Raw genomic sequence first — 15,302 nt, forward strand, 5'->3', positions numbered from 1 at the left:
TGGTCCATCACCCCCATCTCTCAGCCCACCCCCCACATCCCTTCTCCAGCCTGTTCCTTCCTCCTTGTTAAGCACTGCCTGGCTTGATGATGATGATACCACTGTCCATTTATTTAGCTTCTTTTTAGTGTGCTTTCAGGTTTCTTATCTCATTTGATCCTCAAAAGGGAGGTAAATGTCTCTGTTTTTCAGATGAGGAACTGAGGTCCGGGGAGAGTAGATAACTTGCCAAGGTCTTGAGGCTGGAAAAGCCAGGTTATCTTGGTCTTTCCCACTCATAACAGACCCTGAGTTATTTTTTTGAGCCTTACACACACACACACACACACACACACATGCAGAGTTAGGTGATGCAAGTGGTAATGACCCTGCTTTCATTAGAATATAGGTCTCTCCCTACTATAGTGGTGCTTCCTGCAAGACATAATATTTCCCAGCCCACCTCTTTTTTAAAACCCTGTTCCGAGATGTGTTTCCCAACACCACCAAGCAATTAACTTAATTCTGATAGCATCTACCTGGAGATAGCATCAGATCCCACAGGTCAAGGGCTCAGTCCCACAAGACTGCCCCCACTTCAGATGCCAATCACAAGCCCGGGTTGTCACCTCTGCTTCTGCCCAACTGGCTATTGATTGGAGGTTCCCATGCCCCCCCCCCCCACATTTGTGTAATATGCTAGAGTGTCTCCCAGAACTCAGAGAAACATTTTACTTACCAGATCAATGGTTTATTATAAAAGGATGTAACTCAGGAACAGCCCAAGGGGAGAGAAGCACAGGGCAAGGTGTGGGGAAAGGGCACAGGGCCAACACTGTCTCCAGGCACACCACTCTCCTCAAATCTCCATGGGTCCACCAGCCTGGGAGCTCTCCAGACCCTGTCCTTTTGGAGTTTTATCGGGGCTTCATTACATAGGCATGATTGATTAAATCATTGGCCATTGGTGATTGATCCAACCTCCAGGTCGAGGGTGGGGCTGAAAGTTCCAGGCCTCTAATCACGTGGTTGGTTCCCTTGGCAACCAGCCCCCATCCTTAGGTTAACTAGGGCTTTCCAAAGGTCACCTCATTAACATAAACTCTGGTGTGGTTGAAAGGGGCTGGTTATGAATAACAAGACACTCCTTTTCATCCTTTCACCTTTGGCTCTGGAGCTATTTCAGGAAGTGATGACAGAAAACCAAATATAATTGGTCTTAGGGAATTCCAAGGGTTTTAGGAGCTCTATGCCAGAAACGGGACAAAGACCAAATATATACTTCTGACTATAAATCACAATATCACACCTGCGGTCAGCTTTTTCTTCCCTAATGGCAAGGACTTTAGATTGGGAGCTAAGAAATCTGATTCTTGTCTCAGCTCCGCCCCTAAGTTGTTTGACTGATGGCCTCCCTGGGGTCTCTTTCTTTATCTGTACAGTGAGAGGATTGGTCTAAACCTGTGAGTCTCAACTTGTTTTTTCCTAGGGCATAAACATCGGGTGACATTCCTTCCTAGACCTTCTTGTGGGGTGGCCTTCTTCCCAGCGCCATAGCCGTAACTCGACCCCTCTCCTGTACTCAAGGAGTCACGTTGGGATGTGAGGGTTTGAATGATGCTATTGTAGCAACAACAATGACTCTGTTCTGAGTTATCAGAAAAGTGAGTAATGTACGAGGTGAAGGGCTTTTCTTTAGTAAGAAATCACTTTACCACCTCCCAGTGGCTGCATCAGGACATAGTGTTAGAGGACCTGTCAGGAGCACATCCATCCTGGCCTGCCCGCAGCCCTGAGCCCTCAGCCCGCAGATAGGGTGCTAACTTAGCAAGTTTAAAGTGGAAGCATCCTGTAGTCAAAGTGTTGCAAAACCTTGGTCTTTTTAAAACATTGTTTTAATAAATTTTTTATTTTTATTTTTTTGGTCGCACCACGTAGCATGTTGGGATCTCAGTTCCCTGACCAGGGATTGAACCCGTGCCCCTTGCATTGGAAGCGTGGAGTCTTAACCACTGGACCTCCAGGGAAGACCCAACCTTGGTCTTTTGAGTCAGAAAAAAGGGTGAACAAATCTCCCAATGGCTGGTCATTCTATGGAATGTTATTTAAGTATTGGTTTATTTGCAGGGCACAGACATGAGGGTAGATTCAAGGGTACAGAGGGACTTAGGTTAGATGTGAAGAACATCCTCATTCTACCAGACTCGCGTTCATTACTCACCTGTGCCAGGAAACTGGGGATGGACCCTCCCCCATCACGTTTCTTTTCTGTCTTCTGGTTTTGTCATTAATGGATTCATAAGCATCCAGAGATCAGAAAATACAGCCCTTTCTCAAAGCTTGGCCAGAGTCCTTGGGATGATAGCACTTTCAAGAATTTTTAGCCAAGACACTTAGATGCTAAAGCTCTTTGAGAAAAGGGGTTGGAGGAATGGGAACGGTGCCACGGAGTCTGAGGTCCACATTGCCTGGAGTGAACCGGACTGTGGATTTTCTGTCTGGTCCTGTAGCTCAGAGCATTGTCACTGAAGAGAGGAGGGTTTGGAGAAGACTTCAAGCAAAGTGCTTGTGCCCTACACGGGAACATGGGAGCCAGCTTGCTTCCTGTCTCAGCACCACCTGCTGCCAGAGTGGAGGGCTTTCCATACAGAATGAGCGACTCCCCTCGGGAAGCACACTGGTGAAGGTGTGAACTCCTCTTCTCCTGGAGCAGCTAACAGTCAACATGAACCCTCGCCTCATAGTAAATATTGCTGATAGATATTACCAGCATCCAGTGAAACTGTGCGTGGGACATTTTGACTGCAAATTAACAGAAGAGTCTGATCTTCACAACAATATTCTGGTGTGCTGTATTTGACCTAGGAATTCCAGACTGAGAAAGTAGGGATTATGGTCACAAAAGGGAGCAGCTGTGATGTTTAAAATTTGATGTGGACAAATAAATAGATAACTTTTCAATCTTTTTGGTAGAATGGAAAAGAAGTAATCCATTTGAAAGTAATTTTTATTTTTATTTTTTTTAATTTATTTATTTTTGCCTGCGTTGGGTCTTCGTTGCTGCGTGCGGGCTTTCTCTAGTTGTGGCGAGCAGGGGCTACTCTTCGTTGCGGTGCACAGGCTTCTCATTGCAGTGGCTTCTCTTGTTGAGGAGCACGGGCTCTAGGTGCACAGGCTTCAGTAGTTGTGGCACGCGGGCTCAGTAGTTGTGGCTTGCGGGCTCTAGAGCGCAGGCTCAGTAGCTGTGGCGCACGGGCTTAGTTGCTCTGCAGCATGTGGGATCTTCCCAGACCAGGGCTCGAACCCGTGTCCCCTGCATTGGCAGGCGGATTCTTAACCACTGTGCCACCAGGGAAGTCCAGTAATTTTTATTTTATTTTTTATTTTTTGGCTGCGACGTGCGGCTTGTGGGATCTTAGTTCCCCAAGCAGGGGTCAAACCCAGGCCCTTGGCATTGAAAGCACACAGTCCTAACCACTGGACCGCCAGGCAATTCCCCATTTGAAAGCAATTTTAATAAAAGTAAAATGGGGGAAATTGACAATAGTGGATCTGTATTTATCTATAAAAATAGATCAAAAAATAATTTATTAAAAAATAGATCGAAGGACTAGGTTTACTTAATGGAGTTCAGCTCAGAAGATTCTCAACCAAAGTCTCCAATACTGATACAGTTCCGATGACACTTTCTGGGTGTATAAGCAAACTTCCTCGGGAATAAAACAGCAGGGTCTGTCGCCTATCATTGTGAAACAGCTGTTACTCTTGGTGGCATATGGCCAAGGCATGTGTGGCATTTGGGAGTGCTCTGGAGGGCCACCCTGTGGCTAGCACACTCTCGCTGCCTGAGCCACGGGAGGAAAGGTGGCTCTGGATGAGGGATGGAGGTGCCCAGGACTCTAGGGATTCCTTCCACAGGTGATCCAGCCAAGTGGTTTGAGGGCTGGGAGGTGGAAGGGTGTTAAATTAAACTCTTATTATTCAAAGACAGATTATTTGGTTGCCTTGATTAGATCGATGCCTCCCTGTCCCCACTGCCCACTGGACCCCCTTGGGAAAGGGTATAAAAGAAAATAAAACTCAAATCAGCTGTCAGTGACTTCTGAAAAACTTCAGCAAGGGGCATGACAAGGGTGAGCCCCAGTGAAAAAATGGGAATTGGAGGCTGTAATCAGAAAACAAAACGTTGCCCGCCTTTAATGAAGAAGTCAGCTGTAGGATGTATCTAGACTGTAATTCGCTATTTTGACCCTGACCCCACAATGGCCAGAGTCACCTAAGAGTTTCCACATTTATGATGGATATGTTTGGTTTGGAAAAAACCATTTCGTTCTATTTCCTCTTTTTCAGGTTTCAAGTGCCCCATTTGCTCCAAGTCTGTGGCTTCCGATGAGATGGAAATGCACTTTATAATGTGTCTGAGCAAACCTCGCCTCTCCTACAACGGTAAGAGCTTGGCTGGGGCGGGAGGTGTGGGGGGAGCTCTGAGCAGGGTCTTTCCAGCCTCCGTGGCTCTGGGCAGCATGTCCACCCCGCCTTCCGGCAAGAGGAGTGGAGCAGGGAGGAAGGCACAGGGGTGGGGTCTGGAAGTCCCTTGGGTGGCCAATTAACCCTGCCCTTTCTTCCACCCACTTAGTTCCTTGCATCTCTGGTCGAGAGACAGGCCTTGGTCACACAGCTGACAGCAGAGGGCCCAGCGGGAGTGCCAGCTCTCTGTGGGGAAGGGAGTCTGGGCTGTGCCTTGCACACAGTGCTTCAGCCTGACTCTCCACGGTAGAGCGGGTGTGATTTGTGGACACCTTTGGGGATTGAGAATGCTGACCTGCCACCTCATCGCTGCCCCGAGGCTGTGCTGCTTCCTGCCTTGGAGGCGGCCGCGGGGCTGAGCAGTGAGTACAACGGGGGACTCAGTGAAACCCCCCCCGCCACGGCGCCTCTGTGGACAGAAGGAGGGTCAGCACCTGCCTGGTTTACTTTGGGGAAGGCTTGGAGCCCAGCTGTTCTGGGTTCAGAGCCTGCCTTGGCCACTTACTTACTGGCCGTGCGGTCTTGAACAAGTGCTCAGTTTGCAGAGCCTTGGTTTTCTGGTCCCTAAAACGGGAATTTCAGTACAGCGTTCATAGGATTTTTGTCAGAATAAAGTGAGATATTACACATAAAAGCTTTCAGTCCGGAGCCTGACACGTGGTCAGCGCTCAGGAAGTTACAGCCGCCCCGAGAAATGCAAGGCCGTCCCTGGGGTTCTTTTCATCCTTTTCTGAAGTGGACTGACTGCTCTTGAGTTCCTTGCACCCTGTGCTGCCAGTGACTCTTGGGCTTTCCATCCTTACGTGCTTAGTTTGGTCTTCAAACCATGTTCTCAGAGAACTGTGTCTTCTACGAGAATGGGCACTGGATCTGAGAGGGGTGCGCCCAACCTGACCCCAACCCCGGCCTGCCTTGTAGGTTAGAGTCACAGCGATGCTTAGGAAAACAGCGCTGAGATTTCTCAGGGCCCCAGGACCGGGCAGGAGGTGGGCCCGCATCACCTGACCCCCATCCTGTCCATGAAAGTTTCCCAGGTCGACTCTCCTTACAGACCTTCCTTGGGCTCCTGCCTCCTCAGACCCACCTGTGTAGGCCAGATAATTCCAGATTGTTCCTGCAAAATTAATCTGACGAATCTGATCCACTTGATTCTCCTGAAGACACGTCCTGCTATTCTCTTATCTCTTTTCTTGCACCGCCAACAGATTCTGGACGTGGGCCGGCTGGCCGGTTACACATGGTCTGGTGACCTTTGCCATCTCTGAGTCCAAGTGTCCTTCCCTTTCCTCTCCTCCCTGGTTGTCCAGGGAGCCCCCGTTCTCCCCAGGGGACAGCCTCTCCTGTCCCTGGGGACTGACTGATGCTGAGTCTCTGAGTCTTGTCCCTCGAGCTCTGGGCTCCCCGTCAGGCTCGTCCAGGCTGCTCAGCTCCACTTTGTTCTTTGTCTCTGCCTGGGACCAGGGAGGGAGAGGAGTCTTCCCCCGAGGCTGACAGCCCTCCCCCGCCGTGGCCTCAGAGACCGTGTTCACTTACTTCCCACGTGCGCAGCACCCCCGTGAAGGCTGCTTTTTGTCCCATGGGGCGCTGGGCAGAGTTCTCTGTGGACACTGCCTTGCTGTCATGAGAACACAAAGCATCCTCAGAGTGGGCTCACCCGACAGGCCTGGGCTCTTGGCGTCATGAGGGAGAACTTTGTAGGGCAGCTGTGGAGGGCAGAGCGCTCTTGGGGCCACTCTGTAAGGAGGACCCACACGCCCAGCTTGGACAGTGGGGGAGGTGAGGGCATGGGCTTCTCTCCCGGGGAACCGCCCGGGATACCTGCAGTGCCTCTTGCATGTGAGCATGTACGTGCCAGTGCTGCCGTAGGTGTCCTCCGTGCCTTTCCTCTTTGCCTCCAAAGAGAGGCAGCCCTGGAGAGCAGGCCTGACAGCCCAGCCCGAGCACAGGTCACCTGCGGAAGCCACACTCAGAGTCGGAGTCTCCTTAGAGGAAGCAGAGGTTGGCCAACCAGTCTGAGGCATAACCGTGGCTGTTCTTGGTCACTTCCCACTTTTTCCTTCCTCTTATTGAAAAGCCACCTCTTGGGGGGGGGGGGTGCGTGTGTGTGTGTGTGTGTGTGTGTGTGTGTGAGAGAGAGAGAGAGAGAGTGTGAGTGTAAATTATAAGCTTTAAACTGGAAGATCTCTTTTGCAAAAGCCAGTCCTTTACCACCTGAGGCAAAGAAAGGCAGGTTGTTCCTGGTCCCATCGGTGGAATTCGTCTTAAGGCGAGGAAAGTGCTTCAGAGACAGTGGCCTGGCCCCTCCATCATGGCTGGATTCCTCACATTCAGTCTTTGTCTTTTCTAAAGACACCTAACCCTTCCAGATAAGAGAAAGGCATTTGTCACTTGGGGTTTGTATATGGGGTGTGAGTCTCCGGGCTGGTCTAGGGCCTGTTTTAGTTCAGATAAGGCCTTAGGCCGAAATCCCAGGTCGGACCTCTAGGTATTTATTTTGGTTTTGCCAGTAACATATTTTACCAGTGATTTCTTATCATCCTGACATCCCCAGCTTCACTTTATCTTTTCTACCAAAAAAGAAAAAAGTGAAGAGACTTAAAGCATTTGTGAGGTGTAGAACTCCCAGAATCTTCCTGGAAAGGGGAGAATCTGAGACTTTCTTAGTGGATTAAGAAGTGCTGTATTCTTGTGAAGACTCACTGGAATTCCTGGTGACTCGCATCTACACACACACACACACACACACACACACACACACACACACCCTTCCTGTAGCTGCTGGCACCAATTGGGGAAATTTTTAGGAAATTTATAGCGGTTATATAAGATGAAACTTAGTTAACCACCAAAGGGGGGGAAAAAAGTAGAAACCTCCTAAATGAGGCAGATAGAAAGTAGTATTTTTCTTATTATGAGGGTTGGCCTGAGCCGTGGGTTGGAAGGCCTCCAGTAGCCGCCTGCCAGATTTAAAAAAAAAAAAAAAAAAAAAGCCAGTTTTGGAAAGGCAAGACTAGTTTAACTGGTTGACCCAGTGCTCAAGAGAAATGTGAAGGCCAGTAACTGGTGCTTCCCAGCAGGCACCTGGCTTGTGAGTCCTGGTGACCCATTCGGAGGGGTAGGGAAGGGAGCTGCACCGCAGAGCACAGAATCTTCTCTCCTCCGTTCTCTTCAGTGGGCAGCTCTGAACCCAGGACCCCTCAAAGACGAGGACAGAGTTGGGGGGACCCTTTCTGCAGGTAAATGTGGTCAGCTTGATTGGGCCTTGTAATTTCTCTTCCTTTCCAATATCTGTGTGTGGTTCTGAGACTGGGGGAACTTGCATCCTCAAGAACATGCACTCAGATTTTGACCATCATACTGGTCAGCCAGCAAAACAAGCCTTGAGATGAGGGGCCTGATTCTGCTATGAACAGAAGAGAGTCACAGTACTGGAGTGGCGGGGGGTCGTGACAGATGACTGATTGTCCATTGAAAGCCGAGGAGACCCTGGTTCCAGGACCAGCCAGGAGTCCTTGGCTCTGGGAGAGTCTGGCGTGTGGCAGGTCCATTTGCCAGCAGTATTAAGAGAGCTTGATGGCTGTCAAAGCAGCTTCAAAAGTTCCTCTCCCCCTTGCTTTCTTCTGGGGCGCAGAGCCATGCCCTGCTTCTTAGGTCCTGACCATCCATCCCTCCTCTCTACTGAAAGTCATTGCCCCCAACTTCAGGGCTCTTGAAATGATAAATGTCACACAAGGTTTCTTTAAAGGAAAGGGAATCTGGCTCCCCCCAGAGCAGGAATGCCTCCTGCTGGTTTACCCCCAGCCAGCAGACCTGTGTAAATAGTGCTTGTTTGGCCTGTGTCTCTGCTCTCAGGGGTCCTGTGGTTGGGATGGAAGTGCCTTTTCTTGGGCCTTGGGGAGCCAGGTTCTGGCCGGGGAGTTTGCCCAGCCCGGTGGGGCACTGCCAGGAGCTATTGTTCGATGCCCAGCAGCGGCTGAGTCTGGCTGCGAGGTGTCTGTCCGGAGGTGTCTGTCTGGGTGCTCTTCCTGTGGGAGGGAAGGGGGGAGGAGAACTCCCGGCAGGCCAGGCCGCTGGGTGAATGAGGAGTGGCTGGGAGGGAGACCGGAGGAGAGGGGACTGAATGGGGTCACAGGGCAGCCTCTGTAAACATGAAGCCCTGCGAGCCTGAGAGCTCCCCGCTCTGCCTGTCGTGATCGCAGCCCACCTCGTCAGAACAATTGGATCCAGGACAATTGGGTCGTGCCTCACAGTCTGTGGGGTGGGGTGGAGACACCACTGCTGGTAGGGGAGCTCTCTACTCAAAGTCTCCCCTTTGCCTGGAGATTTCCCAAGAAGGGAGCTGGCGACGCCTGGCGGTGGTGGCACTGCCCCTTCCTGTCCCCCAGGAGGCTGGGCCAGCAGCTCTGCGCATGCCGAAGGGTCTACCAGCCTGGGCTCTTCCACGCCTAGGCGGGAAACGAGGCCGGCGGTGGAGCCTTTGTTTCTGAGTCATTTGCTGGGGGTTCTCCCTCTGGCTCCCACCTTCCTTCCTCCCAGGACCGTGACTGCCATCAAGCAGCAGGGGCAGTGGGCTGTGTGCGGCCCCGCTCAGCTGCACCGCACCAGCCTTCCCTCCGTGCCGCCGGCAGCTCTGCGGGTCCCCTCGGGGGACATCGAGCCTGTGCTCTCTGCAGGGCAGCAGTACAGCTCCCTCCGCCTGGCCTGTTCATGCTGAGCGCCCAGGTTCCTGCACCACGTTCACAAAGAGAAAGATCTGAAGCTGTCTGTGAGACGGGTGGTGGTTTCCAGCCGCAAGGAAGAGACTCTACTGCCTGGTCTTTTAAGGAAAGGAGGCAGGGTGGCCAAGTGGAAGGAACTTGGCGTGGGAGTCATGGCCACTTACCAGCTGCCTGAGCTGAAGCACAGACCCCCCCAGGGTCTTTAGGATTCACTGAGATGCGTGTGCGACATTTGTGGCATACAGCTGGCCCCAAAGAAGTGAGGGCTCCTTTTTCTCCTCCTCCTCGATCACTTTTCTCAGATAAACAGCAGCTGTCAGGGAGGGGGCAGAAGTGTGCCATCACCTCCCACCGCAGTGCTGTCACAGAGAGCATTGCCTGCCACTCTGGGCCGGCTAGAGGGCCAGGCACTGGCACCGTGAGCACCACCCCTCAGGCCAGGCACACTTCTGCACTCCCCCCTGGACAGGGCCGTTGGCTTTGCACACGGTGTCGGGAAGCTGGCGGTTGTGGGTGCTTGAGAAGCAGTAAGAAAAAGGAAGAAAGCACAGCTTGGTTCTGTGTTCTCATCAGCCAGCATCGGTTGAGCCCCCCTCCTCTGGGGACATCGGGTGCCCGGGGGCGTTTGGTTCCATCTGCAGAGTGGCCTTAACTTGTGCCAGGCTCGGGGTCCTCGGCTTCAGGCTGCAAGGTCCCTCCGACAGCGGACAGCAGGCTCCCATCACAAGAGTGCGGAAGTCTCGTAGGATCTGGGTGATAGCCAGGCTTCAGCTTCAGCCATTTCCCCTCGCCTGCTAGGCGCCCAGGGACAGCTGGGGGCTGCTGATTCCTAGAGCCCGGGGATTGGGACGGGAAGTTTTACCCAACCCACTCAGGCCTGTGGCTGGATTCGGGCTCCTCCTGCCTTCCGCGGTGGGGAGATGGTGCTCCCCGGGCACTTCACTGGCTGTGAGCACTCCCTGCTGCCCTGCGCTCTCAGGGTCCCAGCCGTGGCTCCTCTTCACCCCAGGACCCGCGAGAAAAGAGAGGAGAGTCCAGTCCAGTCCCGCTGAAGAAGCAAGCACCAGGTCTCAGGTCTCATCCCCTTGCCTGGCTCCCGCCCCCTATCCCAGCCTGGACCTGACAGGACAGACAGAGCGCAGCTCATGCAGAAAACTGTTTGGGACTGAGGGAATTCTGACTTGCCCCTGGGCTCACAGCTGACTTACCCATCAGAAGGGGACGCTGATTCGGAATCAGTAATGTTGCTGTGCTCCCAAGGAAATCATCCATAAGTGAGGAGGGAAGCACGGAAAAGGGGCCGTATCCCAGATCCTCACTTTACAGATGAGATGCCAGAGACAAGGAGAGTGGAAATAAATGCCCAAGAAGGTCTGCAGTATGACTGCCTTCTCAGAGCTGGTCTGTTTTTCCTCCCATCTTTTTTGGAGTTTTTTCCTCCCAGTATTTTATTATGAAAAATGTCAAACATACAGCAAAGTTGAGAGTTTTGCAATGAACACCAAAATACCCCCCACCTAGAGTCTACATTATACTGTACTTGCTCTATCACATGTCTCTCCACCCACCAATCCGTATTATCCTTTTGATACATTTCAGAGTGAAATGAAAACACTAGTCTGTTTCTTTATTGGGGGTTGTTAATTATAAAAGTAATGCCTGTTCAAACAATTCAAAAATATATAAAAATATTTTTCTTCTAATCCTCCTTTCTTCCACCACTATTAAAGTGTGTGTTTCCCTCCAGGCTTTTTCCTGCGCTTACACACACACAAATATTTAAATGTGTATGGTATCTAGTGCTTTTTTAAAAAATGGGATCATACCCTTTTACAGATGTGCCACTTGCCACGTTTGGAGTCTGAGGTTACACTCCAGTGGCAGACCGACTGTGTGCTGTCTGCTTTTCCCGCCACGTTGCCCTTTCAGGTGGGCTTTGGGGCTTTGGGTTAGGCAGATCTTAACAGAGAACATAACCACAGGCTGTCCTGGTGGCCTGGAAGCTGAAAGTGACTTCTCTCCCAGCTCTTGTGCATAAGGACTTAAGTATTGAGTTGATTCTATCTTAGTTGTTTTCCTTGGGGTTCCTGATGGGGGGCTCTGAGTCACCGTAGCCTTCTAGGCCATGAAGTATCCTCATTTTATGGGCCCCGGATGTTTCCCCTTCCACTAAAGTAATCAGAGGGCACAGAGAAACCATAGTGGTGGAGGGCAGCCCCACAGAGGGTCCCCGTCCCTGCCCCATTCATGAGCCCTCTGACTTCGGCAAGGTGTCTGATTCTCTGGCTGCAGTGTCCCCGTTTGCAAAACAGGAATAACACCGTGTGCCCTGCCTGGCTTGTAAGATCCTGAGGCTCACTGAACACACATGAAATCTCAGTGTGTATCATTGGCAGTGTTCACGATCAATTAATATCTCTCATAAGTGGAGAATTACCCTGCTTCAGGCTTTGCTTTCTTTACATCCAGAACCTGTTCTCAGGGTATTTCTCCTGTGGTTTTGAGAACTTCTGGGTAACCTTTTGCTGACTTCACCTCTTTCACCTGCCTTCCAAATATTAGAATTCACCTGGGGTCAGTCGTCTGCCTTCTTTAGATTTGTCTAAGCTCTTTATCCCACATCTACCCCTGTTGCCCACATCTCTCCTCTAAACCCCAGATCTGGACTTGAATGGACTCCAGCAGGTTTCCATTAGTGCGTCCTGGGGGAGACGCCTGGTCAGCGCCTACCACCCAGCTCTGAGCTCATCATTACTTCCCAAGCTGGCCCTCCTCCGGGCTCCCTCTCGCTCTGACAAGCGTGTGCTCCCGTCCCCTGCCCCCCGTTTGCCCAGCTGCCCCAATTCATGCCATCCACCTCCCCCCGTTGCTGGTGCCGGCCTTGAGTTCATCTCTCCTGCACCACAGCGATAGCCTCCGTAGCGGGCTCCCCATCTGTGGGCTCTTCCAGTCATTTCCAGTAGTTTCAGGAGACGAGATGTGATCAGTGCGTTTCCAAGGCCCTTCAGTGACCCAGATAAAGCCAAGGTAGCACAGCAGGATACAAGTCCGTCCTCAGGAAGTTGGTCTCACCTACCCCCCCGTGGCCCCAGGACTCTGCACCTACCACAGCAAACGTCCTGCCTTGCCAGGTGCACAGATGCTGTCCCCTTTGCCTGGAATATCCCTCCCTGAACAGTCCCCGCCCCGATTCGGCGTCTCCCGTACTTCTCACATCTGGATCTATGTGCGTCGTAAGACTTCCAGGAATTCCTGTGCTGTTCATTTCCGTCTTCTTGTTCCGCCGCCCCTGCTAGACTATGAGTTTCCTGAATCCTGAGACCGTGGCTTATTCACTGAGTCGCCAGTGCCCAGAATGTCATAGAAATGTCGTAGGGGATGCTGGCTCGGCCCCCTGTTCTGCTCGGGCTGTTCTGGTCATGGCTTCGCTTGGGGCCGTGGTGGGCAGCAGCTTCCTTCCATTCATTCTTTTCTGGTGAGGTGTGGGGTGTCTTTTTAAAATATTTAACTGAGTTAAAATTTGTATAACACACAAGTAACCATTTTTACATGTAGAGTGTAGTAGCATTTGGGACATTCACAATGTTGTGCAACCACCATCTCTGTCTAATTCCAAACATTTCATCATCCCAGAAGGAACTCCTTGCATGCTTCCACTTACATGAAGGATCTAAAGCAGTCAACCCCATAGAACCAGAGAGTAGAAGTGTGGTTGACAGTGGAGAGGGAAACAGGCAATTGCTATTCAACTGGCAGAAAGTTTCAGTTATGGGACTTCCCTGGTGGTCCAGTGGTTAAGACTCCTCGTTCCCATTGCAGGGGGCCCGGGTTCGATCCCTGGTTCGGGAACTAGATCCTGCATGCCACAACTAAAACCTGGTGCAGCCAAATAAATAAATATTTGGGAGAAAAAAAAAGCTGATAATGTGACTTTTAAAAAAAAGAAAAAAGTTTCAGTTATGCAATATGTATAAGTCTAGAGGTCTGCTCTGCAGCATGGTGCCTATAACAATAGTATACTGTACTCTTACATTTTTATTAAGAGGGTAGATCTCATGTTAAGAGATCTCATGTTACCACAAGAAAAACAAAGGAAAATCCCTTACTCATTAAGCAGTCACTCCCCAGTGCCCCCTGCCCCCAGCCCCTGACCTACTTTTTGTCTCTGGATTTGCCTCTTCTGGACATTTCACGTAAAGGGGATCACACAGCAGGTGGCCTTTCGCATCTGGCTCCTTCCCCTCAGCACCATGTTTTCGAGGTGCATCCACGTGCAGCAGGCGTCAGCTCTTCACCCCTTTCCTGGCTGAGTGGATACGCGGTTCATTTCTCCATTCATCCGCTGGCGGACATTTGGGTTGTTCCCACCTTTGGCTCTTGTGAATAATGCTGCCGTGGACACACATGTACGCGTATTGCTGGGGTACCTCTTTCTTCCGTTCACCCTTGCCTCGTACCACTCTCCTCATCACCATTTTTTTCCAAACCAGAAATCCAGTGCACCTGGTCTGTGTGTATGTTTAAGGGGAATGTCTGTTCAGGGAACCATTCTGTCTCGTGCTGCCTCTGCTGCATGTCTCCTCCTCTCCAAGCCTTTTTCGTCCTTCATCGCCTGGGCCGCTTACTTGGTGATTAATCCCATTTTGTCTTCAGGTAGTTAGCGTGTGGTTTGCATGTCTTGTGTCCACAGTGAGGACCTTCACGTCAAGGTCCCTCTTGGGCTTTCGCTGACTCAGGTGACCCATGCAGTCCCAAGCAGCTCCTAGACCCCTGCCTGCTGGTGACTGACCCCCCCGCTCTCCCCTGTCCCCCCTTTGCAGATGACGTGCTGACTAAAGATGCGGGTGAGTGTGTGATCTGCCTGGAGGAGCTGCTTCAGGGGGACACGATAGCCAGGCTGCCCTGCCTGTGCATTTATCACAAAAGGTACGAGAGGGCCGGCAGGGCCGGCTTAGCTGCACCCCAGACCCCAGAGGGCTCCTTCCCTGTGGGTGGGGGGAGAGAAGGGCAGACTGTCACTAGGCACCCCGTCCCCCAGCACTCTGAGTGGAGTCGAGGCAGAGGTCGGCAGCTGGGGAGTTCTGGACGTGCTGAGCGCAGAGCCTGGGTGGCGGGCCCGAGGGGGAGGCCTGTGGAGCCCCTGCCCCCTGGAAGGTTGAGTCCCCGTCCATCTCTGTGAGCCCCTCTGCTCCAGTGTGCAGACCCTGGTCTGGTGGGGGTGGGTGGTCAGCACGGAGGGGTGTGCTGGCCGCCCTGGCCCCGCCCCTCCTCCCCAGAGGCCCGGCAGGCAGGAATAGCCACTGCCTGTGGGCCCGGGTGCTGCGAGCCGCTATAATTAGCAGGGCTGAGATTCGCCTTCAGGCTCCAGCATGAGCCTCATTCTTGTTTCCAACTGGAAAGAAGACACCTCCTTACCCAGGACGGGAGGACGCTCTGTGCTGCCCGTGGCCTCCACCTGTTCTCGGCCCCTGGAGCCCCAGAGCTGCTTCCTGACACACAGGCTTTTCCAAAGCCTGACTCACAGGGCCACTGGCCACGGGGCATCACATGGATGTGGCTGGTGTCAGAAAGGCACAAGTGAGGCCTAAGGGGAGGGGGTCTTGGCCTGGGCGCAGCACCCAGGGCTCCAGTGTCCCAGGGAAGCATTGACCAGAGCCAGAAGAAGGGAATCTTTAGCTCTGGGAGAGACTTATGCAAATGATCTGTCTGGTTCCTGTTTTGAAAATACCCAGATGTTTTACAGAAAGCTGTCTTGGGCCAATTTCTGTTCCCTCTCTGTTCAGACAGTGCTTTCTGTAAACACTAGAGACCAGGATTTCCCTGCTAGCCTCTTGTCTGGCTCTCCTGAGCAATGTCACTAAGCCACAGGGCCAGTCCTCCCCTGGGCCCACCTTCTCCAGGAAGGAGGGCTAGATGCTGGCTGCCCACAACAGCCAGCCAAGCCAGGCAGAGCTTGGGGGTCTCCTGAGAGGGAGACCAGGGCGGGAGCCTCAGGCGGCTCCTGTGACTCAGGAGAGGGCTTGCTCAGGGCGATGACCAGCCTGCCAGGGCTTTGTTCCCACTTCTTTGCCCTTTAAG

The 15,302-nt window shown here is 52.2% G+C and overlaps 1 protein-coding gene across 4 annotated transcripts in view; it reads left to right on the top strand.

Moving 5' to 3' along the window:
• ZNRF1 (zinc and ring finger 1) overlaps positions 1-15,302 on the top strand; it is a 98,873-nt gene that overhangs the window by 80,886 nt on the left and 2,685 nt on the right. For 3 of the 4 annotated variants that reach the window (XM_059904305.1, XM_059904304.1, XM_059904303.1), the window contains exons 2-3: positions 4,330-4,425; positions 14,045-14,150. In XM_059904305.1, the coding sequence (XP_059760288.1) occupies positions 4,330-4,425; positions 14,045-14,150 (202 nt within the window). Of the gene's footprint in view, positions 1-4,329; positions 4,426-4,615; positions 4,869-14,044; positions 14,151-15,302 lie in introns of those variants that run through there. The other variant, XR_009498983.1, reaches the window with a different exon arrangement.

This window comes from Balaenoptera ricei, chromosome 19 (assembly GCF_028023285.1).
Source record: "Balaenoptera ricei isolate mBalRic1 chromosome 19, mBalRic1.hap2, whole genome shotgun sequence".
NCBI classification, from domain to species: Eukaryota; Metazoa; Chordata; class Mammalia; order Artiodactyla; family Balaenopteridae; genus Balaenoptera; species Balaenoptera ricei.